This window comes from Macaca fascicularis, chromosome 13 (genome assembly GCF_037993035.2).
Source record: "Macaca fascicularis isolate 582-1 chromosome 13, T2T-MFA8v1.1".
Lineage (NCBI taxonomy): Eukaryota > Metazoa > Chordata > Mammalia > Primates > Cercopithecidae > Macaca > Macaca fascicularis.
Window position 1 is genome coordinate 94,673,019 of NC_088387.1, and position 24,564 is coordinate 94,697,582.

Below are 24,564 nucleotides of genomic sequence, written 5' to 3' on the forward strand. Positions count from 1 at the left end.
GGCTCAAGTAATTCTCAGCCTCCCAAGTAGCTGGGACTACAGGTGCAATACCCCACACCTGGTTAATTTTTTTAATTTTTTTGTAGAGACGGGGTCTCATTATGTTGCCCAGGCTTAAATTATATTTTAATGCATTCCCAATTCATATTTCATTTGAAATATTTCAAGAACTTGTTAAATGCTCTGAAATTAATATGACAAATAAAGGTCTACTGATAGCTAAATCAACCTTAAAAAGAAAAGCAAAGGAGGGACTTGCTGTACCAAACTCTAAGACACACTACAAAGTTGTAGGAAATAAAAACAGGAACAAATAGACCAATGAAACAGAGAGCTCAGAGACAGGCATATGTATATATGGCCACTTATTATAATAAAGGGAGTTCCATAAATCAATGGGAAAATGATTGTTTAGCAAATGGTGATGGGAGTCGGGCACAGTGACTCACGCCTATAATCCCAGCACTTTGGGAGGCCAAGGCAGGCAGATTGCCTGAGCTCAGGAGTTCGAGACCAGCCTGGGCAATGTGACGAAACCCCATCTCTAAACAAATACAAAAAGTTAGCTGGGCGTGGTGGCACACGCCTGTGGTCCCAGCTATTCAGGAGGCTGAGGTAGGAAGATCACTTGAGCCCAGGAGGTGGTTACAGTGAGCCGAGATCACACCATTGCACTCCAACTTGAGTGAAAGAGCGAAACCCTGTTTCAAAAAAAGAAAAAAAAATGGTTATGGGGAAACTGGCTCACTATAGAGAAAAATAAAATTGTATCACTTCCTAATACCACATATAGAGGTGGACTCCAAGTATATTAAAAACTAAAATGTGAAATGTAAGACTGGAACATAGAAAAAAGGTAGGAGAAACTCTTTGTGGCCTAGAGCAGAGAACTTCTTAAAGAAAACTTCAGAAAAATAAACCATAGGCGTAATTGCTAGGAGGGAAGATTTTAAATGTTTCCGCCACACACAAAAAAAGGTAAGTGAGATGATGGATATGTTAATTCACTTAATTTAATCAACCCACAATGTAAACGTGCAACAAACCATCACATTATACACCATAAATATATACATTGGTATGTCTCAAATTAATTTTTTCTTTTGAGACAGAGTTTCCTTCTGTCACTCAGCCTGGAGTGCAGTAGCTCAAAGTTCATGGCACCCTCTGCCTCCTGGGCTCAAGCAATTCACACGCCTCAGCCTCCTGGGGAAGCTGGGATTACAGGCATGCACCACCATGCCCCGCTCATTTTTATATTTTTCGTAGCGACAGGGTTTTATCATATTGGCCAGGCTGGTCTCAAACTCCTGACCTCAAGTGATCCACCCTTCTCGGTCTCCCGAAATGCATGAGCCACCATGCCTGGCCTCTCAAAAAAATTTTAATCCAGTAGAAGACTTACCCACATTCAAATGGAACCTCAAAATGACAAATCTACCACTCACTCCTAACCTCAGGTAACCGCAAAGAAAGTTGCCTTCACACTGAGAATTCCAGGGGTGGGGGTGAAGTCTCTGAGAAGTCATAACCACAGGCTAACTTCTGGATATTTGGCAGCTCAAGTTCATATTATCTGGATTGTCCCCAAAAACCTTCAAGCCATGAATTTAAAGTGGTCCTGGACTGATGGTGCCAGAGTCAAAAGTAAATGAAATGCTCTTTGAGGAAAATCTTTATCCTAGGCTTCAAAATCCTCACAAATATCGTATTTTATTAAATTTAAGATGCTATTGATAATAAAATGTGCCATCAATTTATATGCTAGTAGAATGAAAAAAATACACTGTCAATTAATTAAATACCATCAATTGTAAGACACACCTCAATTTCAGAAGTGTTAACTATTAAAAAATAAGCACAAGTGGAGAAACAAACCTGCAAAGATGTCAGGTATTGTGATTTTCAGAGGTAGATTAGAAAACACCTATGCATATTGTATTTAAAGAAGTAAAATGCCAGGCACTGTGGCACACGCCTGTGATCCCAGCACTTTGGGAGGCTGAGGTGGGCGGATCATGAGGTCAAGAGATCAAAACCATCCTGGCCAACATGGTGAAACCCTGTCTCTACTAAAAATACGAAAATTAGCCAGTCGTGGTGGCATGTGCCTGTAGTCCCAGCTACTCGCGAGGCTGAGGCAGGAGAATTACTTGAACTCGGGAGATGGAGGTTGCAGTGAGCTGAGATCACACCACTGCACTCCAGCCTGGGCAACCAAGTGAGACTCCATCTCAAAAAAAAAAAGAAAAAAAAAAAAAAAAAAGAAAGAAAGGAAAAAGAAAAAAAAAAGGAAAGAAAATACAAGTTTAAATAAATTTGTAAGAAACACAAACCCATAAACAGTGATCTAGCAGATTTGAAAACAGAATCAAATCTTACTTCCAGAAATTAATAAGAATGCAAAGTACTGAAATGGATTGGCTTACTAGCATTGATAAAATATTTCTGAATAAAGAATGGATAAGTACATATATTTAAATCTGAGGAGTAACCACTAAAAGAATAGAAACAGAGTTCATAACTTCCAAGCCAGTAGAAGGGGAAAAAATGGAAAGAAAAAAAGCACCAGTTTGGGATTTCAATTTATAGTAATGGTTTGAACCTTCCAAATGAAAACAATAGAAGTTGGACAAAATATGTTTTAAAATATCCATTTAAAGTCATTAGAGACCTATCAAGGGGTCAAAAACCAGAGGAGCCAAGATCCTAGAGAAAAAGGAAGTGGAGGGAAATAAGCCCAGCTAAACTGAAATTTCACAGTTTTATGGGAATACATGAACAAAAAGATGAGTTGAGAACCCCTAATATCTCAGGCTTTCAGTTGGAATCCCCAAAGGGCTATACCTAGGAGTAAGAATCAACCTGAAATAAACCAGGCTCAAAAATGGAAGCTCAGCCTCTGATAAATTCAATCCTTTATTGGATTGAGATGATCCCTTTATTGGATTGAGATAATCTAAATGACTAAAAAGTGAAAATAGCGCCCTCTGGAGGAAAGTAACTTTATCCAGAAGCTTGAATTTTCTCTTCAAAATTATATATAAAATCTCTGATATTAAATCAAAAAAAAATTTTTTTTTTTTTGAGATGGAGTCTCGCTCTGTCACCCAGGCTGGAGTGCAGTGGCCAGATCTCAGCTCACTGCAAGCTCCGCCTCCCGGGTTCACGCCATTCTCCGGCCTCAGCCTCCCGAGTAGCTGGGACTACAGGCGCCTGCCACCTCGCCCGGCTAGTTTTTTGTATTTCTTAGTAGAGACGGGGTTTCACCATGTTAGCCAGGATGGCCTCGATCTCCTGACCTCGTGATCCGCCCGTCTCGGCCTCCCAAAGTGCTGGGATTACAGGCTTGAGTCACCGCGCCCGGCCTAAATCAAAAATTGCCATGCTTACTAGAAGACAAGACCGGCTGATTGAAGACTAAGAGATAAACATGGGGAATAAAAACAAATCCATAGGCAATCCAGATATTGAAGTAATAAAACATGGATTTTAAAATATATGTGCTTTATATATACAAGAAATTAGATGACAAGATGGACAATTTTGGCCAAGAACTAAAAACTAAAAACTGAAAAAAAAAAACTAATGGAAATTGTAGAACAGGAGAAATAAAGAACTCAGTGAGGGGTACAGATTAGACACAACTGAAGAAATGTCTGAAGAAAATATTCATAATGAAGCATGGAAATAAAATAAATAAAAGAGCCAATAGACATATGGGACACAGTAATAGGAGTCCCAGAAGGAAAGGGGAGACAGAATAGGAGTCCCAGACATAAATGCAAGCAGAAACAACATTTGAAAGTTAACACTGCAGGGAGTATATAGTAACTCTCTGTACTTTCTGCTCAGTTTTGCTGTGAACCTAAAAACTGCTTTAAAGTGTAGTCTATTTTTTTTTTTAAAAAGGGAATAGCTAAGAACTTTCCAAAATGCAAGCCTTAGATGCAAGAAGTGTTATGAAGCAGCATGAAGACAAAGAAAACCTAAACCTAAACTTAAGTACACTACAGAATGCTGAATACCAACACAATAATTTTTTTTTTTTTTTTTTTTTTTTTTTTTTTTTTTTTTTGGTGAGATGGAGTCTTGTCCAGCTTGTCACCATGCTGGAATGCAGTGGCGCAATCTCAGCTCACTGCAACTTCCTCCTCCCCAGTTCAAGCACTTCTTCTGCCTCAGCTTCCCAAGTAGCTGGGGCTACAGGCACGTGCCACCACGCCCAGCTAATTTTTGTATTTTTAGTAGAGACGGTGTTTCACCATGTTGGCCAGGATGGTCTCGATCTCTTGACCTCATGATCCACTTGCCTCAGCTTCCCAAAGTGCTGGGATTACAGGCGTGAGCCATGGCACCCAGCCCTAACAAAATGAGTCTTAATAGGCAAAAATAAAAGACGCATTATATTCAAAAGAGGAATAAGATGAATAGTTGATATCTTTTAGAAATATTGGAAGCCAGGAAACAATAGAATAAAGTCTTTTAATGTGCTAAAAGAAAATAAATGCCTACCTAGATTTTTTTTTTTTTTTTGAGACGGAGTCTCGCTCTGTCACCCAGGCTGGAGTGCAGTGGCCAGATCTCAGCTCACTGCAAGCTCCGCCTCCCGGGTTCCCGCCATTCTCCTGCCTCAGCCTCCCGAGTAGCTGGGACCACAGGCGCCGCCACCTCGCCCGGCTAATTTTTTGTGTTTTTAGTAGAGACGGGGTTTCGCCGTGTTAGCCAGGATGGTCTCGATCTCCTGACCTAGTGATCCGCCCGTCTCGGCCTCCCAAAGTGCTGGGATTACAGGCTTGAGCCACCGCGCCCGGCCCTACCTAGATTTTTTTTCTTTTCCTTTTAAGACCAGGTCTCTCTGTTGCCCAAGCTGCAGTGCGGTGGCACAACCATAGCTCACTGTAACCTCAAACTCTTGGGCTCAAGCAATCATCGTGTCTCAGCCTCCTGAGTAGCTAGGACTACAGGTGCACACCACCACACCCAGCCTTTTTTTTTTTTTTTTTTTTTCGATTTTTGGAGAGACAGGATCTTACTGTGTTTCCCAGGCTGGTCTCAAACTGCTGGCCTCAAGTGATCCTCCTGTCTTGGCCTCTCAAAGTGCTGGGATTATAGGCATGAACCATAGCACATGGCTCTTAGACTTTTACACTTAATGAAACTACCCTTCAAAATTTAAAGTGAAATAGAGAAATTTTCAGTCAAAGAAAAACAAACTATTTGTAGTATGCCTAATTGGTCTGCCTAGCAAACAATGTTGAATAGAAGTAGTGAAAACAGGATTTATCCCAAGAATGCAAAGATTTTTCAACACAAGAAAATAAATCACTGTAATATACCACATTTACAACATAAAGAAGAAAAACTCACATGATCATATAAATTGATACAGAAAAAAGCATTTGACATAATCCTACAATGATTTATAATAAAAACACTCAACTAAATAGCAATAGAAGGAGACTTCCTTAGCATGATAAAGGACATTGCAATGGGCCCAATGTTTATGTCCCCCGCAGAATTCATATGTTGAAATCCTCACTCTCAATGTAATGTATTAGTAGATGGAGCCTTTGGGAAGTGATTAGGTCATGAGGGGTTTCCCTCTTGAATGGGATTAGTGTCCTTACAAAAAATTCTCCAGAGGACTGGGCATGGTGGCTCACACCTGTAATCCCAGCACTTTGGGAAGCTGAGGCGGGTGGATCACTTAAGGCCAGGAGTTTGAGACCAGCCTGGCCAACATGGCGAAACCCTGTCTCTACTAAAAACACAAAAATTAGCCAGGCATGATGGCACATGCCTGTAATCCCAGCTACTCAAATGGCTGAGGCATGAGAATTGCTTGAACCCAGAAGGAGGAGGTTCCAGTGAGCTGAGATCAAGCCACTGCATTCCAGCCTTGGCAACAGAGCAAGACTCTGTCTCAAAAAAAAAAAAAAAAAAAACCTCCAGAGACATCTCTCACTCTTTCCACCATGTAAAAACACAGTGAGAAGTTGCCAGTCTGCAACCCAGAAGAAGTACCTCACCAGAATCTGACCATGCTGGCACCCCAATCCTGGACTTCCCAGCCTCTAGAGCTATAAGAAAAAAGTTTCTGTTGTTTATAAGCCACCCAGTTTATGATATTTTGTTATAGAAACCTGAATGGACTAAGATAGAAATTGAAACCAAGAAGTGAGGGTGCTGTTGCCACAAACACCAAAAAATGGGTAATGAGGAAAGGGTGGAAAAGCTTTGAGGTGCATGCTAGAAAAAGCCTACATTGCCAAAAATGAACTATTAAGGGTGATGTTGCTGAGGGCTCAGAAAGAAAAGAGGAGAGTTGTAGAGAAAGCTTGCATCTTCTTAGAGAATATCTAAGTAATCACGAACACAATGTTGGTAGAAATATGCACAGTAAAGGCCATTCTGACGAGGTCTCATAAAGAAATAAGGAACATATTATTGGAAACAGAGAAATAGTGATCCTTGTAAGTGGCCAAGAACTTAGCAGAATTATGTTCATGTTCTAGTGTTCTATGGAAAGTAGAACTTGTGAGTCATGAAACTGGGTATTTAGCTAATGAGATTTCTTTTTTTTTTCTTTTTCTTTTACTTTTTTTTTTTTTCTTTTGAGACAGAGTTTTGCTCTTGTTGCCCAGGCTGAAGTGCAGTGGCGTGATCTCGGCTCACCACAACCTCCACCTCCCGGGTTCAAGCGATTCTGCTGCCTCAGCCTCCCAAGTAGCTGGCATTACAGGAACCTGCCACCACACCCTGCTAATTTTTGTATTTTTAGTAGAGACAGGGTTTCACCATGTTGGCCAGGCTGGTCTCGAACTCCTGACCTCAGGTGATCTGCCTGCCTCAGCCTCCCAAAGTGCTGGGATTACAGGCACAAGCCACCATGCCCGGCTAGCTAATGAGATTTCTAAGTAAAGTTCTGAAGAAGTGCCTTGGTTCTCCTGACTGTTTATAGTAAAATGAGAGAGGAGAGAATTGACTTGAAGATGGAATTATTGAGCAAAAAGGAACTAGAATTTAAGGATATGAAAAGTTCTCAGCCTATCCCTATTGCAAAAAATTAGAAAGTCTATTCAAAGAGAAAACTAAAGGTGTGACCAAGTGACCCTTTGATAAGGAGATCAGTATATGTGTGAAACGTGGACTTAATCAGCCACCACAGCAGGAAAACTGCCAGGTTGAACTGAAGGAGCAGGAGATGGGAGGGAATGAGGAAAGGCTGTTGGTCTTCTTGAATTTTATAATTTGGGACCATAGAGCTCTTCAGCCACAAACATACACTATTCTGGAAGACAAGGAAAGAATAACCTGGAAGGTGATTCAGAGATCATCGGGGCTGCCACCTCAGTTTCAAAAAGGGGGACCATTGCTTCACTTTCAACAGGTTAGACAACCTCTATCCAAAGCTGAGTGGGCAGGGCCACCTGGCAAAGCCCTGGGGGTGCAACTCCTGCCAGGTAGAGCCACTGGAGCAGGTCCTTCACCCCGGTGGGTCTAGAAGTCAGCACTATTGCCCCAATGACGCCTCATCTGTTTAAAATTGTACAGAAGTTCTAACCAGAGCGATTAGGCAAGGAAAAGAAAAGCCATGCAAAGGAGAAATGAACAAGTAAAACTGTATTCACAGATGACATATCTTACATACAGAATATCGGAAAGAAACCAGAAGAAACCTATTAGAGCTAATAAAAGCAACTCCATTCTTAGCATCTAAAACAATAAAATACTCAGGAATAAATTTAAACAAGGAGGTGCAAGATTGTACACTGATAAGTTAAAAGCATTGTTGAAAAACTAAAGAAGACCTAAATAAATGGAAAGACATCCCTTGTTCATGGATTGGAATATTTAATATTGTTAAAATGGCAATATTCCCCAAAGCAATCTACAGATTCAGTATAATCCCTCTCAAAATCCCAATAGCCTTTTTTACAGAAATGAAAAAGCTGGTCCCAAAATTCATATGGAATTACAAAGGTCCCTGAATAGCCAAAAAATCTTGAAAAAGAACAAAGTTGGAGGACTCATACTTCCTGATGTTAAAACTTACAAAGCTGTAGTAATCAAAACAGTGTGGTACTGGCATAAGGATAAACATATAGATCTATGAAATCAAATTGAGTCTAGAAATAAATCCATATATCTACAAATCAATTGATTTTCTATAAGGGTAACAAGACCATTCGATAGGAAAAGAATAGTCTCTTCAACAAATGGTGCTGGGACAACTAGATAGCCACATGCAAAAGAATGAAGTTGGACTCTTAATTCACACCATCTGCAAAAATTAATTCAAAATGACGCAAAGACCTAAATGTAAGAGCTGTAAAACTATAAAACTCTCAGAAGAAAACATAGGATTGTGATGGTTAATTTCATGTGAACTTGGCTAAGCTATGTCCCCAGTTGTTTGTTCAAAAGCTAGTCTAGGATTGGGCACGGTGGCTCACACCTGTAATCCCAGCACTTTGGGAGGCCAAGGCGGGCAGATCACGAGGTCAAGAGATCAAAACCATCCTGGCCAACATGGTGAAACCTCGTCTCTACTAAAAATACAAAACTTAGCTGGACGTGGTGGCACACGCCTGTAGTCCCAGCTACTCGGGAGGCTGAGGAAGGAGAATTGCTTGAACCCAGGAGGCAGAGGTTACAGTGAGCTGAGTTGGCACCACTGCACTCCAGAGGGAGACTCCATCTAAAAATAAAATAAAATAATTAAAAATTTTTTAAAAAGCTAGTCTAATCCCAGCACTTTGGGAGGCCGAGGCGGGTGGATCACGAGGTCAGGAGATCGAGATCATCCTGGCTAACATGGTGAAACCCCGTCTCTACTAAAAATACAAAAAACTAGCCGGGCGTCGTGGCGGGCGCCTGTAGTCCCAGCTACTCGGAGGCTGAGGCGGGAGAATGGCGTGAACCCGGGAGGTGGAGCTTGCACTGAGCCGAGATTGCGCCACTGCACTCCAGCCTGGGCGACAGAGCGAGACTCCGTCTCAAAAAAAAAAAAAAAAAAAAAAAAAGCTAGTCTAGATGTTGCTTGTTGCTGTGAAAGTAGTTTTCAGATGTGCTTAACATTTAGAATTAGTACACCTTAAAGCTGATTAATGTCCATAATGTGGGTGGGCATCACCTAATCAGTTGAAGGCCTTGAGAGCAGAGACTGAGGTTTCCTGAAGAGGAAGGTATTCTGCCTCAAGACTGCAATGGGAAATCCTTGCCTGAGTTTCTAGCCTGGGCTATGCTGATTTTGGACTCAACACTACAACATCAACTCTTGAGTTTCTGGTATGCCCTGTGGATTTCCGATTTGTTAAGCCCGATTTTGTGAGCTGATTTCTTAAAATCTCTCTCTCCCTGTCTCTTTTTTATATATGTGTGTTTGTTATAATAAAGAATAATCTGGTTTTGTTCCAGGTGCCTAGCATAAAACAACAGAAACCTTTAGAATTTTGTGTTAGGGGTGTCTCTCATATAATGAGGTGAAAAAGAGAAATAATTTATCCTTCTATGTTAGGAGGCAGGGATAACCTTGATTCTAAAATCTAATAAGGACAATATTAGAAAGAAAAATCATAAGCCAATCTCTTTCATGAACATAGATGTAAAAGTCCTAAACAAAATATCAGCAAAGTGAATCCAATAATATGTGAAAAGCATCTGCCAGGCACAGTGGCTTACACCTGTAATCCCAGCACTTTGGCAGGCCAAGGCAGGTGGATCACATGAGGTCAGGAGTTCGAGACCAGCATATCCAATATGATGAAACCCCGTCTCTACTAAAAATACAACAAATTAGCTGAGTACGGTGGCAGGTGCCTTAGTCCCAGCTACTAGGAAGGCTGAGGCAGGAGAATCACTTGAAGCCGGGAGGCAGAGGTTGCAGTGAGCTGAGATCATACCACTGCACTCCAACCTGGGTGACAAAGCGAGACTCCATCTCAAAAAAAAAAAAAAAAAAAGAAAGAAAGAAAAGCATCAAGAACATATTATATTTATTCCAAGAATTCACAGTTGTTTTATTTTCAAAACTCAGTGTAATTCAGCACATTAATAGGATAAACAAGAAAACCATATAACCATCTCACATAGAGACATGAAAATCACTTGATAAAATTTATCACCCGGCCAGGCGCAGTGACTCATGCTTGTAAATCTCAGCACTTTGGGATGTCAAGGTGGGCGGATCACCTGAGGTCAGGAGTTTCAGACCAGCCTAAACAAAATGGTGAAACCCCATCTCTACTAAAAATACAAAAATTAGCCAGGCATGGTGGCACTTGCCTGTAATCCCAGCTACTCAGGAGGCTGAGGCACAAGAATCGCTTGAACCCGAGAGGTGGAGGTTGCAGCGAGCCGAGATCGCACCACTGCACTCCAGCCAGGGCAACAGAGTGAGACTCTGTCTCAAAAAAAAAAAAAAAATTAACACCCATTCATACTAAAACTATTTGCAGACTGGAAATAAAAGGGAACTTCCTGAATTTGTTAGAGTATTTGCAAAAACCATATAGCAAACATTATACATAAATGATGAATTATTGCAAACTATCCTCTACATAAAAAAAAAAGAATCCCCACTATACCATCTCCATTGAACATTGTAGAGGAAGTCCTAATCAATGCAATAAAACAAGAAAAAGAAAAGGTGTAAGAATCAGAAAGAAATAAATAAAATTATTATTTGCAGACAATATAGCTGTGTAGAATATCCAAAACATCTATAGATAAATAATTAGAATTGATAAGCAAATTTAGCAAAGTCTCTAGGTAGAAAGTCAATATATAAAAATCTATTGTGTTTTCAAGTATCAGGATCATTTAGAAAATGATATTTAAGGCTGGGTATGGTTGCTCACACCTGTAATCCCAGCACTTTGGGAGGCCAAGGTGAGAGGGTTGCTTGAAGCCAGGAATTAAAGACCAGCCTGGGCAATATAGTGAGACCCCATCTCCACAAAAAAAAAATATTTTTATTTTTATTTTTATTTTTTGAGGCAGAGTCTTGCTCAGTCACCCAGGTTGGAGTGCAGTGGCGCGATCTTAGCTCACTGCAACCTCCACCTCCCAAGCTCAAGTGATTCTCCTACCTCAGTCTCCCAAGTAGCTGAGACTACAGGCACACCATCATGCCAGACTAATTTTTCGTACTTTTAGTAGAGATGGGGTTTCACCATGTTGGCTAGGCTGGTCTTAAACTCCTGACCTCAGGTGATCCCACCTGGCTAAGTTTCCCAAAGTGCTGGGATTACAGGTGTGAGCCACCGCGCCTGGCCTCCACAGAGGAAATTTTAAAAATTAGCCAGGTGTGGTGGCACATTCCTTTAGTCGTAACTACTCAGGAGGCTGAGGTGGTAGGATCACTTAAGCCCAAAAGTTCAAGGCTGCAGTGACTATGATTGTGCCACTGCACTTCAGCCTGGGCAACACAAAGAGATCCTATCTCTTAAAAAAAAAAAAAAAAAGTAAGTAAAAGAAAATGACATTTAAAATACCACACCAAACCAGACATTATGTGCCTCTTGATGATTATCATCACCTGTGAAATATCTTCTTCCCCTCCTCAAAAAATATTAATTCTGATAAGTCTTAGATCCAACTTCCCCATTTACAAAATATACAGGAGATAAGGGAACATGTTAAATGAAAATATGGACATTTAATAAGCAAAATGTTAACTGCAAAATCTAGAGGACAAACAACCTATTTCTTTTCTTTTCTTTTTTATTCCTTTTTTTTTTTTTTTGAGACAGAGTCTCACTCTGTCGCTCAGGCTGGAGTGCAGTGGCACGATCTCAGCTCACTGCAACCTCTGCCTCCTGGGTTCAAGCAATTCTCCTGCCTCAGCCTCCCCAGTAGCTGGGATTACAGGCACGCGCCACCATGCCTGGTGAATTTTTTGTATTTTTAGTAGAGATGGAGTTTCACCACGTTGGCCAGGCTGGTCTTGAACTCCTGACCTCAAGTGATCCACCTGCCTCGGCCTCCCAAAGTGCTGGAATTACATGCGTGAGCCACCGCACCCGGCCCCATTTCTTCAAAACAGAAATGGATAGAATAAAAGAGAGAAATGAAGATGGAGAATTTACAGATTAGAAGACACTTAAGAGACACACATCCATTTCAATCGGTGAACTTGAATCAAATAAACAGACTATAAATAATAATTTATTTCACATAGGAGACAATTGGAATTTTGCTTTGTGTTTTTTGTTTTTGTTTTTGTTTTTTTGGTTTTTTGTTTTTGAAGCAGGGCCTGGCTCCATCACCCAAGGTGGAGTACTGTGGAGCAATCTTGGCTCACTGCAACCTCCTCCCCCAAGGCTCAAGTGATCCTCCCACCTCAGCCTCCTGAGTAGCTGGGACCACAGGCGCATACCACCACACCAGCTAATTTTTATATTGTTAGTAGAGACAGGGTTTCACTATGTTGCCCAGGCTGATCTCCAACTCCTGAGCTCAAGCAGTCCTCCTGCCTCAGTCTCCCAAAGTGCTGGAATTACAGACGTGAGCCACACCACCCAGCCCATAATTGGAATTTGAATGCTGAAGCGTATTTGATGGTATTAAGAAATTATTGTCAAATTTTTTGGCATGATAATGGTATTGTGTTTAACTATTTTTAAAGAGTTCTTATGTTTTAGATATCTATACTAAAATATTTACAAATGAAATTCTATCATCTGAGATTTGCTTCAAAATAATGAGGTAAGAGAGTTGAAGCTGGGTGATGGATCCATGAAGATTCATGACACATTTCTATATATTTTCAATTTGTTTAAAATTTCCTTAATAAAAATGAAAAAGTATTACTATAGCTTCAAAAAACCCCTCTATATTGAAAACTAAATATTATTGAGATAAATTAAGAAGGTCTAAATAAACAAGACAGGAACACATTCATGGATCAGAAGACTTATTATTTTGAGGATGTCAGCTATCTCCAATCTAAACTATAAATCCAATACTTTCTCAATCAAAACCCTGCGTGTTTTTTGTGACAATTAGCAAGATGATTCACAGATATATATGGAAATGTCAATGACCTAGAATAGTGTAAGACAACTTCAAAGGTCAAAGTTGGGACCAGGCCTGGTGGCTCACACCCGCAATCCCAGCACATTGGGAGGCCAAGGTGAGCAGATCATCTGAGGTCAAGAGTTCAAGACCAGTCTAGCCAACATAGTGAAACCCTATCTCTACTAAAAAATACAAAAATTAAGGCCGGGCGCGGTGGCTCAAGCCTATAATCCCAGCACTTTGGGAGGCCGAGATGGGCGGATCACGAGGTCAGGAGATCAAGACCATCCTGGCTAACCCGGTGAAACCCCGTCTCTACTAAAAAATACAAAAAATTAGCCAGGCGAGGTGGCGGGCGCCTGTAGTCCCAGCTACTCAGGAGGCTGAGGCAGGAGAATGGCGTAAACCCGGGAGGCGGAGCTTGCAGTGAGCTGAGATCCGGCCACTGCACTCCAGCCTGGGCGGCAGAGCAAGACTCCGTCTCAAAAAAAAAAAAAATTAGCTGGGCATGGTGGTGTGCACCTGTAATCCCAGCTACTCGGGAGGCTGAGGCAGGAGAATCACTTGAACCTGGAAGGCAGAGGTTGCAGTGAGCCGAGACCACCTCAGTGCCCTCTATCCTGGGTGACAGAGTGAGACTCCGTCTCAAAAAAAAAAAAATCAAAGTTGGAAGACTTACACTACCAAATTTTACAACACTACCAAGTTACATTATTGAAGATAGCAGATATTGGTGTGAGGATAGGCAGACCAATGTAACAAAACACAGAGTCCTGAAATAGACCCACACGTATACATTTACCTGATTTATGACAGGGTCACCAATAAAATTCATTGAGAATAGGATGGTCTTTTCAATAAATGGTGCTGGAGAAAGGACAGGGATTACAGTGAAGTGGTGAGAAAGAGTCGTGAAAGTGTAGGATCAGATTTTAAATTCTGATATTTTGTTCATCATGGATTTTTTGCATTAATTTTTATTTTTTAATAACATTGCATTAGGCCAGGCATGGTGGCTTATGCCTGTAATCCTACACATTGGGAGTCCAAGGCAGGCAGATTACTTGAACTCAGGAGTTCAAGACCAGACTGGGCAACATGGCAAAACCCCATCTCCACAAAAAAACACAAAAATTAGCCAGGTTTGGTGAAGCACGTCTCTGGTCCCAGCTACTTGGGAGGTCGAGGTGGGAGTATCACTTGAGCCCAAGAGGTTGAGGCTGCAGTGAGCTGTAATCACACTACTGCACTTCAGCCTGGGCAACAGAACAAAACCTAGTCTCAGTAAGAAAAAGAATAAGAATGTTTCATTAAATATCTCGATTATTAAGTTTTTTGGTGCTCCTTACATTTTGTGTTCAAGGTGAGTACCTCATTCATTTTTACCCTAGTTCCTGCCCTACTGGAAGAATTAGATATCTATATGGGGAGGAGGGGAGTGTTGACCCCTATCTCACACCATACACAAAAAGTAATTTGAGTTGGATCATAGAGCTAAATGTGAAAGAAAAAAAAATAAGGCTTCTAGAAGAAATATAGAAGGGTATCTTCATGGCCTAGTGGTAAGCAACGGTTTCTTGCACTGGGGGTAGGGGTAGGGAGGGGAATACTAATCTTAAGAACATAACTTCATAAATTGGATTTCATTAAAATTTAGAACTTTTGGTCATTAAGACACCATTGTAAATGAAAAAGTGAGTCACAGAGTGGTAGAATTTATTTTAAATACCTGTATGTGACAAAGGACTCATGTCCATAGTATTCAAAGAATTCCTACAAATCAGTTAAGTAAAAGAAACACTGGTAACCCAATTATTAAAAACACACAAAAGATTCAAACAGACAGTTCACAAAAGAGAATTTCCAAATGGCCAATAAACATGAGAAGTTGTACATTATCTTTAGCCATTAGGGAAGTGCACATTAAAACCACAATACAATACCACACAGACTCACCAGAGTGACTAAAATGAAAAAGATGGGCTGGGCACAATGGCTCACACCTGTAATCTCAGTACTTTGGGAGGCCGAGGGGGGCAGATCACCTGAGGTCAGGAGTTCAAGACCAGCCTGGCCAACACGGTGAAACACCATCTAAAAAATCAGCCAGGCATGGTGGTGCAGGAGAATCACTTGATCTCCATGAGGCAAGAGAATCACTTGATCTCAGGAGGCAGAGGTTACAGTGAACCAAGACAGCACCACTGCATTTTAGGCTGGGCGACAGAGCAAGACTCTGTCTCAAAAAAAAAAAAAAAAAAAAGAAAGAGAAAAAGAAAGAAAAAAGAAAAAGATGGACAATGCCAAGTGTTGGCAAGAAGGTGGAGCAACTAGAATTCTCAGATGCTATTCTTGGTATAATCACTTTAGAAAACTGGTATCATCTACTAAAATAAAACATATATACCACATGACCAAGCAATTCCTCTCCTATTGGAGGTAAGAAACCCACCAACAATGCGTTATGTGTAATTAAAATCCTGAAACCTTTTTTTTATCATATAGACATAACTTTTTTAACTACAAAAAATAAACAGGCCTGGCCGGGCGCGGTGGCTCAAGCCTGTAATCCCAGCACTTTGGGAGGCCGAGACGGGCGGATCACGAGGCCAGGAGATCGAGAGACGATCCCGGCTAACACGGTGAAACCCCGTCTCTACTAAAAAATACAAAAAAACTAGCCGGGCGAGGTGGCGGGCGCCTGTAGTCCCAGCTACTCCGGAGGCTGAGGCAGGAGAACGGCGTAAACCTGGGAGGCGGAGCTTGCAGTGAGCTGAGATCCGGCCACTGCACTCCAGCCTGGGTGACAGAGCAAGACTCCGTCTCAAAAAAAATAAAATAAAATAAAAATAAAAAATAAAAAAAAAAATAAACAGGCCAGGTGCAGTGGCTCACGCCTGTAATCCCAGCACTTTGGGAGGCCAAGGCAGGCAGATCACCTGAGGTCAGGAGTTCGAAACTAGTCTGGCCAACATGGCAAAATCTCATCTCTACTAAAACTACAAAAATTAACCAGGCATGGTGGTGCATGCCTGTAGTCCCAGCTACTTGGGAGGCAGAGACAGCAGAATCACTTGAACCCAGGAGATGGAGGGTGCAGTGAGTTGAGATCGAGCTACTGCACTCCAACCTGGGCAACAGAGTAAGATTCCGTCTCGAAAAAAAAATTGACTTTGAAATGCAATGTGCAAGAATTCCAAATATAGGATCACAGAGACTTTTTTTGGCGATTTTTAATGCCATAATAGGTCGTTAAATTTCATTCTACATTTCAATATACCCTGGGTCCCCAAATTAACAAGCACAATATGGTATAATGTCACTTTGAAATTTGTTGTTGTCGACCGGACAAGACGGCTCACGCCTGTAATCCCAGCACTTTGGGAGGCCGAGGCGGGCGGATCACGAGGTCAGGAGATCGAGACCATCCTGGCAAACACGGTGAAACCCTGTCTCTACTAAAAATACAAAAAAATTAGCCAGGCATGGTCGCGGGCACCTGTAGTCCCAGCTACTTGGGAGGCTGAGGTAGGAGAATGGTGTGAACCCGGGAGGCAACGGAGCTTGCAGTGAGCCGAGCTCATGCCACTGCACTCCGGCCTGAGAGACAGAGTGAGACTCCGTCTCAAAAAAAAAAAAAAAAAAAATACAGAAGTTAGCCGGGAATGGTGGCACACACCTGTAATCCCAGCTACTTGGTAGGCTGAGCCAGGAGAATCGCTTGAATCTGGGAAGCAGAGGCTGCAGCGAACCAGGATTGCACCACCGTACTCCAGCCTGGGTGACAGAGCAAGACTCCGTCTCAGACAAAAAAAAAAAATTGTTGCCAACAACATGAATCTCAAACACATTATGCTTAGCAAAAGAAGTCAGATACACAAGAATATATACTGTATGATTCTATTTTTTGCAAGGTTCAAGAATAGGCAAAACTAATCCATGACAATAGAAATCAGAATAGAGGTTGTGTCTGAGCAGAGAGGAGGGCAGAGACTAGAAACTAACATGAGGGAACTATTCAGGGTTTACGGCTATGCCTTATCTTTATTAGGGCTTTAGTTATATAGGTATATAAATTTATCAAAACTCATCACCCTATACACTTGATATCTGTGCATTTTATGGTATTCAATTGTACCTTAATAAAAATGTATTTGTTAACAAAAAAGCTCTTTATTACATAAATATGTAGTAAGAAATTGTATTGGTTTTTTTATGAAGCAGAGTGACTTCCTGAGTAATTTACACTGTATTTTTATTGCTGCGTCTTTCTGAGAAAGGAAGTAGATTCACATTTTCCCATACCAAAGAAGGTAGCCAGGCCTTTGTTCATAGGGTTTTAGAACTCCTAATGCACAGCAGGGACTTAGTTTTTCAGGACTTAAAAAATTGTCAGGAACCTAAAACACAACCGTCAAATAAGTCTAGATCTGCGAAAATTTTAAATTGAAATGTGCCAGAGGGTTGAGACAGGAGGAAAGCTGGCCTCTTGAAATGGAAACAATGCTGAAGCCGCAGGTGCAGTAGACATGAGGACCCTCAGTAGGGGGTCCCGGAGCCCTTCTGGTGTTAAGAGCCCAGGTGCAGCAGTTTAGGGACCTTAACAAAGACCCCTGAGACTGGCAGAGAGAGGTTGAGACACAGTTTTTTTACTTCAGATTGCTAAGAAGAAAAGCAAGAGCTATCCCTGTGGCTTAAGGCCCTGACTCACTTCTACTCTGGATAAACTGCAGACACTCTGGAGTTCTTACACAACACAAAGGTTGGAGAGGAAAAATGATACTGGACTTTTTTTTTTTTTTTTTTGCCAACCTAGTTAAAGCGAGACTTAAGCCAGATTATATTTGATATAGACAAAAAAAAAAAAAAAAGAAAGAAAGAAAAAAGCCCTTGCCATTTCTCATACCCAATTGTTGTGAAAATTCTCATACCTAATATAAAATCAATTAAATGTCATGCATCACTTGTTACAGAAGAAAAAGTAGACATACATCTTTTACTCTTAAAGATTATGTTAAAAATAACTTTGCAATTATAAAAAGATATTGTTTTAAAATAAAATTTATTTAAATAACTCATGAAAAACAGACAAAATGCTTTTTAAGTTCCTAAGGAGGTTGACAAAATTATGAGAATGAAAGAAGTTTGAGAGTCAAAAAAGTTTTGGAAATGCTGCTGCAGGCAATAGAGTACACAAAAATTTTGTGTGCTTAGTTACCTTTAGCAGAGTGACACAATTAGCTTTGGGGGTTTTGTGTGTGTTGTCTTTGTTTGTTTGTGTTTGTTTTGAGACAGTGTCTTGCTCTGTCATCCAGGCTGGAGTGCAGTGCAGTGGGACGATCTTGGCTCACTGCAATCTCCGCCTCCCAGGTTCAAGCCATTGAACCTGGGAGCCTCTGGAATAGCTGGGACTCCCTAGTAGCGGGGACTACAGGTGCACGCCACCATACCCAGCTGTATTTTCAGTAGAGACAGGGTGGTCTCGAACTCCTGACCTTAGGTGATCCACCTGCCTCAGCCTCCCAAAGTGCTGGGATTACAGGCACGAGCCACCATGCCCAACCTGTGTGCTGTCTTTTTGTTTTGTAGAGGCAAGGTCTGTGCTCCAGGCTGGAAAAGTAGGAGACCAGTTATAAGACTGTAAATAGTTCAAGAGATGAAGTTTTAGTTAAGACGATCTAGATCTCGATTGCTGAATTTGAGAGATGTTCCTGATAAAATAAATGGAAAGGACCTTGTGACCCCCACATAACTATAGCCACATCTGTCTTCAAGATCTAGGTCTAGGCTGGCACTACCCAATAGAATTTTCTATGATGATGGAAATATTCTACATCTGTCCTATCCAATATGAGAGCCTCTAGTTACATGTGAGCACTTGAAATGTAGCTACTGCAATAGAGGAACTGAATTTTATTTATTTTTATTTTTATTTTTTTGAGACAGAGTCTCTCACTCCAGGCTGGAGTGCAGTGGTGCAACATCGGCTCACAGCAACTTCTGCCTCCCAGGTTCAAGCGGTTCTCCTGCCGCAGCCTCCTGAGTAGCTGGGACTACAGGTATGCGCCACCACACCTGGCTAATTTTTGTATTTTTAGTAGAGATGGGGTTTCACCGTGTTTGCCAGGCTGGTCTCAAACTCCTGACCTCAAGTGATCCACCTGCCTCGGCCTCCCAAAGTGCCGGGATTATAGGCGTGAGCCACCGTGCCCAGCCAGAAACTGAATTTTAAATTTTATTTAATTTTAATTAACTTAAGGTCGGGTATGGTGACTCATGCCTGTAGTCCCAGCACTTTGGAAGGCTGAGGTGTGGGGATCGCTTGAGCCCAGGAGTTTGAGACCAGCTGGGCACCATGGTGATACCCTCTCTCTACCAAAAAATACAAAAATTAGCTAGGCATGGTGGCATGGGCTGGTAGTCTCAGCTAATCGGGAGACTGTGGTAGGAGAATCACTTGAGCTTGGGAGGTTGAGGTTGCAGTGAGCCGTGAGTTGCACTACAGCCTGGATGACAGAGTGAGACTTTGTCTCAAAAATAAATAATTTAAATGGTCACATATGACTAGCGGATACCATATTGAACATCACAAGTCTCGGCCATTAATTTGAGCTGCTTGATGAATATCTCCACATAAATTTTACAAGCACTTCCAACACAATAGTTCATATTCTGCCTCCCACCACATTCACAGCATTTCCTGTCTAATGTTGCCTATGTTGTTTAAAACACCATCATCTTGTGAGTCATTCAGGGTTAAAACTGAGAAGTCGTTCGTTCATTTCACAAACGACTACGGAGTACTTACTATATGCCAGCCAGTATACAAGGCGCTAGAAATACCATGATGAATATAGTCCTCATAGAAAATGATGATAATGTTTATAATTAACTCTCTGCATCAGGAAAAATAGACTCGGTCTCTTCTCCCTCCTTTGCAAGGGAGTCTTGCAACACCTTCCACATCCAAACATTTACCCCAATACCTCCTCCACTTTCACATCCCTGATAGCAGATATTTTTGTCTCTTCCACTTACTGCTGTATCAATAGTGCACAGAGGAGTTGAAATGGGGGTAGGAGTGGGTGATAAATACTTGGGGAATTAATTTATGTTCTCTTTTCCTTTTTTTTTTTTTTTTTTTTCTGAGACAGAGTATTGCTCTGTGACCCAGGCTGGAGTGCAATGGCATGGTCTCAGCTCACTGCCACCTCCACCTCCCGGGTTCAAGCAATTCTCCTGCCTCAGCCTCCCTGGTAGCTAAGACTACAGGTACATGCCACCACGTCCGGCTAATTTAGTATTTTTAGTAGACACAGGGTTCCACCATGCTGGCCAGGCTGGTCTCGAACTCCTGACCTCAAGTGATCTGCCCACCTCTGCCTCCCAAAGTGCTGGGAGGCATGTGCCACCGCACCCAGCTATGTTCTCTTTTTAACCGTACCGCTCTGATTTTTTTGTTTCCTCCCTTCTTCCCACTAAACCATGAAAATGGCCTAGCTATGCCAGAGAACTATCATATAAGCTTACTGGAAGTATTTAAAACCTCACTCTTAGTGTGTGGTCCTCAGTCCAAGGGCAGCAGCATCATCTGGGAGCTTGTTAGAACTGTAGAAACTCAGTCCTGACCCCAGACTTACTACATCAGAATCTGCTTTTTAACAAGACCCGCCAGGTGATTCATATGCATGTTAAAGTTTGAGAAGCACTTCTCAAAGCACAGATCTAAGCACATTTTTATCTGGCTTTAAAATCTTTGATGTCTTTCAAACTGCACAGAGTCATATTTATGCAAAGTATTCAGCCTGGCGTTCAAAGCTCTACAATGTGACCTCTGTCAACTTGTCAACTTTTTCTCTCTCTGAGTCCCTACAGTCCTATGCTCCATCCAGACTGCTGACATCTCTCCTCAAACACATCCAATACTCTTCCCGTTCCCACACCTTTTTTCCAATGTATTCCCTCTTTTTTGAAATGTTTCCACTGCCTTCCTCTATTCACCCCAACCACCTTCAAAATCCCACTCTTCCTCTGAAGCACACTCAAACCTGAGCTCTCCCAGGTGGCATTTTATAGACCCCCTAGTTCAAAATAATGTCTCCCTCCCATGTCTTTAGCAACATTTATACCTCTATTAACTCTTATCACATTCTCTTTTCAGTTACGTGTATATCCGTCTCCCCCACTTCATCTCGAGCTCCTAGAGAGTGGGGATAGTCTTTTATTCCCCCTCAATGTCTACTACACTGCCATATATAACAGGTGCTCAAGGTCTGTTGAAATGAATTGAAGGAAAAAGGATTTACAGTGACCTATAGGAAGACATCCATGGGCACTGTCTCAGCTCCCCTCTCCCTGCATCCAGTTCCTCCCATGGCCCAAAGTATGGCAGTTTCTATGGCCTCAGGAGTGGGACCAGTTCGTTTCAAGGGAGGGCTACATCACATACCTCTGAGTTTATCTTGGCTGCCACCTGCTTCCGGCTCCGATTCCCAGAAAACAGCATCCAAAGCCCCCAAATAAAAAAAACAAATAGTAATAGAAGGCTGATATATGATGGCAGTGGGATGTCCATCCCCCAAATTGGTGCCATTTCTCAACCCCATGCTCTTCTCAGCCAAAGAGTTTTCTGCCTCAAGGCTGTGACTCCATATGACATCACAATGGGCATCCCAAGGTAAATCTGATGGCATCCAGCCAATGTGCATGCTACTTAGGTCTCTTCTCTGAGCCATACCCAGAGTACCATCTGCTGCCCCTTCCTGCAGTTGTCCACAGGCTCTGCTCTGACAGCCAAAGCTCAGGGAAGAACTCCTTTATGACTCTTCTAGCATTGGGCTAGACAGCTTGTCGTTAAGTAGGGAGTATGGAGGCAAGGTTTTAAAGAAGCAGGCCTCCCAAGTGGCCCGTTCTGCCCTACAAGCATTTTCTTTGGAGCTAGTCACTCCCCGGAAGTCCAGGTATGGTGTTAAATGTCCCAAACCACAAACTAGAATATAAGGTCAAGTAATTTTTTTTTTTTTTTTTTTTTTTGAGCTGGAGTCTCACTCTGTCTCCAGGCTGGAGTGCAGTGGCACAATCTCAGCTCACTGCAATCTCTGCCTCCCGGGTTCAAGCCATTCTCCTGCCTCAGCCTCCCAAGTAGCTGGTACAGGCGCCCGCCACCACACCTAGCTAATTTTTGTATTTTTAGTAGAGAAGGGTTTTGCCATGTTGACCAGGCCGGTCTTGAACTTCTAACCTCAAGTGATCCACCTGCCTTGGCCTTCCAAAGTGCTGGGATTACAGGCGAGCCACCACGCCCAGCCTGTTTCGATTTTTAGATCCCACAAGTAAGTGAGAACACGCAACATTTGTTTTTCTGTACCTGGCTTATTTCACCTAACATAATAAGTGAAATAAGTTCTATCCATGTTGTTGCAAATGACAGAATCTTATTTTTTTATGGATGAATAGTACTCCATTGTGTATATGTACCACATTTTCTTTACTTGTTCATCTGTTGATGGACACTTAGGTTGCTTCCAAATTTTGGCTATTGTGAACAGTGCTGCAGCAAACATGGGAGTGCAGACATCTCTTCAATATACTGGTTTCCTTTCTTTTGTCTTTATATCCAGCAGTGGTATTGCTCTCCATAGCGGCTATACTAATTTACATTCCCAACAGTATACGAGGGTTCCCTTTTCTACACGTTCTCTCCAGCATTTGTTACTGCCTGTCTTTTGTATAAAAGCCATTTTAATTGGAGTGAGATAATATCTCATTATAGTTTTGATTTGCATTTCTCTGATGATCAGTGATGTTGAGTTGAGCACTTTTTCATATAATTGTTTGCCGTTTGTATGTCTTCTTTTGAGAAATGTCTATTCAAATTTTTTTTTTTTTTTTTTTTTTTGGAGATAGAGTCTTGCTCTGTAGCCCAGGCTGGAGTGCAATGGTACAATCTCGGCTCACTACATCCTCCACCTCCTGGGTCCTGGTTCAAGCAATTCTCCTGCCTTAACCTCCCTAGTAGCTGGGATTACAGGCACGTGCCACCATGCCCAGCTAATTTTTGTATTTTTAGTAGAGACGGGGTTTCACCATGTTGGCCAGGCTGTTCTTGAACTCCTGACCTCGTGATTCGCCCACCTCAGCCTCCTAAAGTACTGGGATTACAGGCATAAGCCACCGCACCCGGCCGTCTATTCGAATCTTTTGCCAATTTTTAAATTGGATTATTAGATTTCTTCCTATAGAGTTGAGCTCCACATATAATATATACAGTTATTAATCCCTTGTCATATGGGTAGTTTCTAAACATTTTCTCCCATTCTGTGGATTGTCTCTTCACTTTGTTATTTCCTTTGCTGTGCAAAAGCTTTTTAACTTAATGTGATCCCATTTGTCCATTTTTGCTTTGGTTTCCTGTGCTTATAGAAAATTACTCAAGAAACTTTTGCCCAAGGTACTGTCCTAGAGAGTTTCCCCCAATGTTTTCTGACAGTAGTTTCATAATTTGAGATTTAAGTCTCTAATCCATTTTGATTTGATTTTTGTATATGGCAAGAGATAGGGGTCTAGTTTCATTCTTCTGCATATGGATACACTACCTGAGAGTGAGTAATTTATGAAGAAAGGAGGTTTAATTGACTCACAGTTTCACAGGCTTAACAGGAAATATGACTGGGAGGCCTTAGGAAACTTACAATCATGGTGGAAGGCGAAGCAGAAGCCAACACCTTCTTCACACAGCAGCAGGAAAGAGAGAAAGCACGAAGAGGAGAGTGCCACACACTTTTAAACCATAAGATCTTGTGATAACTCATTCACTATCATGAAAACAGAATGGGGGAACTCTACTCCCATTATCCAGTCGCCTCCCAGCAGGTCCCTCCTGCAACATTGAGAATTATAATTCAACATGAGATTTGGGTGGCAACACAGAACCAAACCATATGAGAGATCCACTTTTCCCAGAATCATTTATTAAAGAAACTGTCTTTTCCCCAATGTATGTTCTTGGCACCTTTGTCAAAAATGAGTTCACTGTAGGTATATGAATTTGTTTTTGAGTTATCTATTCTGTTACGTTGGTCTATGTATCTGTTTTTATGCCAGTACCATGCTGCTTTGGTTACTATAACTCTGTAATGTAATTTGAAGTTAGGTAATGGATTTCTCTAGTTTTGTTCTTTTTGCTCAGGATAGCTGTGGTTATTCTAGGTCTTTTGTGGTTCCATATAAATTTTAGGACGTTTTTTTCTATTTCTGTGAAGAATGTCATTGATATTTTGATAGGGATTGCATTGAAGCTGTAGATTGCTTTGGGTACTATGGACATTTTAACACTGATTCTTCCAATCCATGATTATGGAATATCTTTCCATTTTTCTATGCCATCTTCAATTTCTCTCATCAGTGTTTTATAGTTTTCATTGTAGAGATTTTGCCGGGTGCAGTGGCTCACACCTGTAATCCCAACACTTTGGGAGGCTGAGGCAGGTGGATCACAAGGTCAGGAGTTCGAGACCAGCCTGGCCAACATGGTGAAAC

The 24,564-nt window shown here is 41.6% G+C and overlaps 1 protein-coding gene across 1 annotated transcript in view; it reads right to left on the reverse strand.

The window, feature by feature from the left end:
* SPATA31H1 (SPATA31 subfamily H member 1) overlaps positions 1-21,619 on the reverse strand; it is a 42,877-nt gene extending 21,258 nt beyond the window's left edge. Inside the window, exon 1 of the mRNA XM_074012107.1 lies at positions 21,476-21,619. Within this exon, the coding sequence (XP_073868208.1) occupies positions 21,476-21,619 (144 nt within the window). The remainder of the gene's footprint in view (positions 1-21,475) is intronic.
* Positions 21,620-24,564: the final 2,945 nt, after the last annotated feature.